This window comes from Gavialis gangeticus, unplaced genomic scaffold (genome assembly GCF_001723915.1).
Source record: "Gavialis gangeticus isolate Ggan-Ray unplaced genomic scaffold, GavGan_comp1, whole genome shotgun sequence".
NCBI classification, from domain to species: domain Eukaryota; kingdom Metazoa; phylum Chordata; order Crocodylia; family Gavialidae; genus Gavialis; species Gavialis gangeticus.
The window spans coordinates 2,143,335-2,145,267 of record NW_017729032.1 but is presented as its reverse complement, the minus strand read 5'-3'; the positions used below and the strand labels follow the sequence as shown (position 1 = coordinate 2,145,267).

Genomic DNA, 1,933 nt, shown 5'->3' with positions numbered 1-1,933 from the left:
GCACCACAAGGAAATTTGCAATGAGAAAAAGGAGGGCAGCAAAACAAATATCCCTGGATCCGTTTCTCAAAAAGCCATCAGCTGGCCCTAAGTCTCCCCAAAATTTCCCCAAAGAAGCCCTTCTGAATTCCATGACCCTAATAAAGGTGTTCCTTCACCTTTTGATTAAATACATTTTTACATGATTAGTTACTATACTGCCCTATTTAACTGATTTATGTACAGTACACTTCAGAAAGCTTTGTACTGTACAGTGTATATCATTTATAGTTGACTAAATAGTTGATTTAAAATATGTTGTTTATGGTCATTTCTATAAAAAGTTGGGCATCAGGCTCTTGGTCAGGAACGTAACCCCCTATTATAACATTGTTTCTATGGGAAAATCAGATTCAACTTACATCGTTTCGACTTACAGCAGCTTTTCCAGGAACGTAACTTGCTATAAGTGTGAGGACTGCCTGTATTCAAGTGGTGCTCCACCTTTTGCCTTGTAGGCTGGATGGGTGGTGCCTGATCCCTCTGCAAGCTGGAACTGGCCAGTAGGTCCAATCTGTCTGTGTGGGGGGAGGAGGGCATGGCTTGGTAGCAACTGAGCCATGCAGGGCTTGGGAATTTGGCAGTAGGGGAGGGGTAGCAGTACTAATTGTAACTGTGCCCCAACCATCAAGTTTACCAACCGATGGGGAGCCCCACAGGTTGAATGTCACAGCTCTTGCAGGCCAAATTTGGCCTGTGGGCTGGGGATTAAGTACCCCTGGTCTATACCTCATCTCAGTTATGCAGAAAAGTAGCTCTGCCATTTGCATCATGAGAGGCAAGGCTTTGTAAGCTATCTGTAAGTATTTAATACAGATCAAAAGGGGATTCAAGATTTCAAGCAGAGATCAAGCCATTAAATTTGTGCAGCTCATAACCTATTCATGATCTGTAGAAAAAGACTGGTATTCAGCACTACGACAAAACATTATGATTTATGCTGTACCAACAGACAGCATTAAAACATTCAAACAGCAAGCTGCTTGTTATAGGAATAGCCTCTGCATCGGGACTAGCACAATATGCCCTGCTCTGTCACAGGGAGAATCTAGGCACCATGGCAATATGAATAAATACACTGTCATTCCCCAATATGAATTTATGACATGCCTTTATTATGTTATTATTCTTTGCTACACTGTGAAGTTGTTTCAGTACCTTGCTAATCGGTTTCATGCTTAATTCAACTATTTAGCCCAAAACCTCTTGGTATAACCCCTCTGCAGTTCCACTGCATGTTTGTTATGCAAGATTGATAAAGTATTTATCATCACCGCCGTTCCGGCTGCATGTAGATTAACATGATCCCACTCCCATGTATTTCTTAACTCATGGAACCTCAAAAATCACTGCCTCAAAGGATTAAATGCAAGCTTTTGAGACTGAAGAGATCACACCTGGTTACAAAACTCCAGAGAGAAAAACATAAAAAAAAAAAAACCCCACACCTTCAAGATTAAAATTTTCCCTTTTCCTAGTAATTTTCATGTGCTAAGACAGCAGCCTGGTTGGTTTTTTGGTTGTGAATGTTGAGCAGGAAGGTTCCTGCCATCTCTACACTTACCTTTCTCATGCAACACATTTTGTTTCTTATGTAATAAAGCCACCTCTTGGCCTAGGGCCTTTCTCTGCCTCTCAAGCTCATTCCGAAGCACCAGGATCTTCAGCTGTAAACATTCATTTTCTTTTTTCTATGAAAATAAAGCGATCAATAGGTTTAAAGGAAGCTTCACCATATACCACTACTTGAAATAAATGCAGTAAGACGCAAGATATGTACATTCCTTGGCAGCAGTGAAGACTGAGCTGGAAAGTTCCCAAGAAATAATACCCAAATTACAGAGAAACAAAAACATGGACTTTCATCAGGACTCCCCTGCCCCCTCCCCCCCCC

The 1,933-nt window shown here is 41.4% G+C and overlaps 1 protein-coding gene across 1 annotated transcript in view; it reads right to left on the bottom strand.

Annotated features, from left to right (window-relative positions):
* The window catches only part of UVRAG (UV radiation resistance associated), a 210,880-nt gene that overhangs the window by 98,536 nt on the left and 110,411 nt on the right, over positions 1-1,933 (bottom strand). Inside the window, exon 8 of the mRNA XM_019524976.1 lies at positions 1,604-1,730. Within this exon, the coding sequence (XP_019380521.1) occupies positions 1,604-1,730 (127 nt within the window). The remainder of the gene's footprint in view (positions 1-1,603; positions 1,731-1,933) is intronic.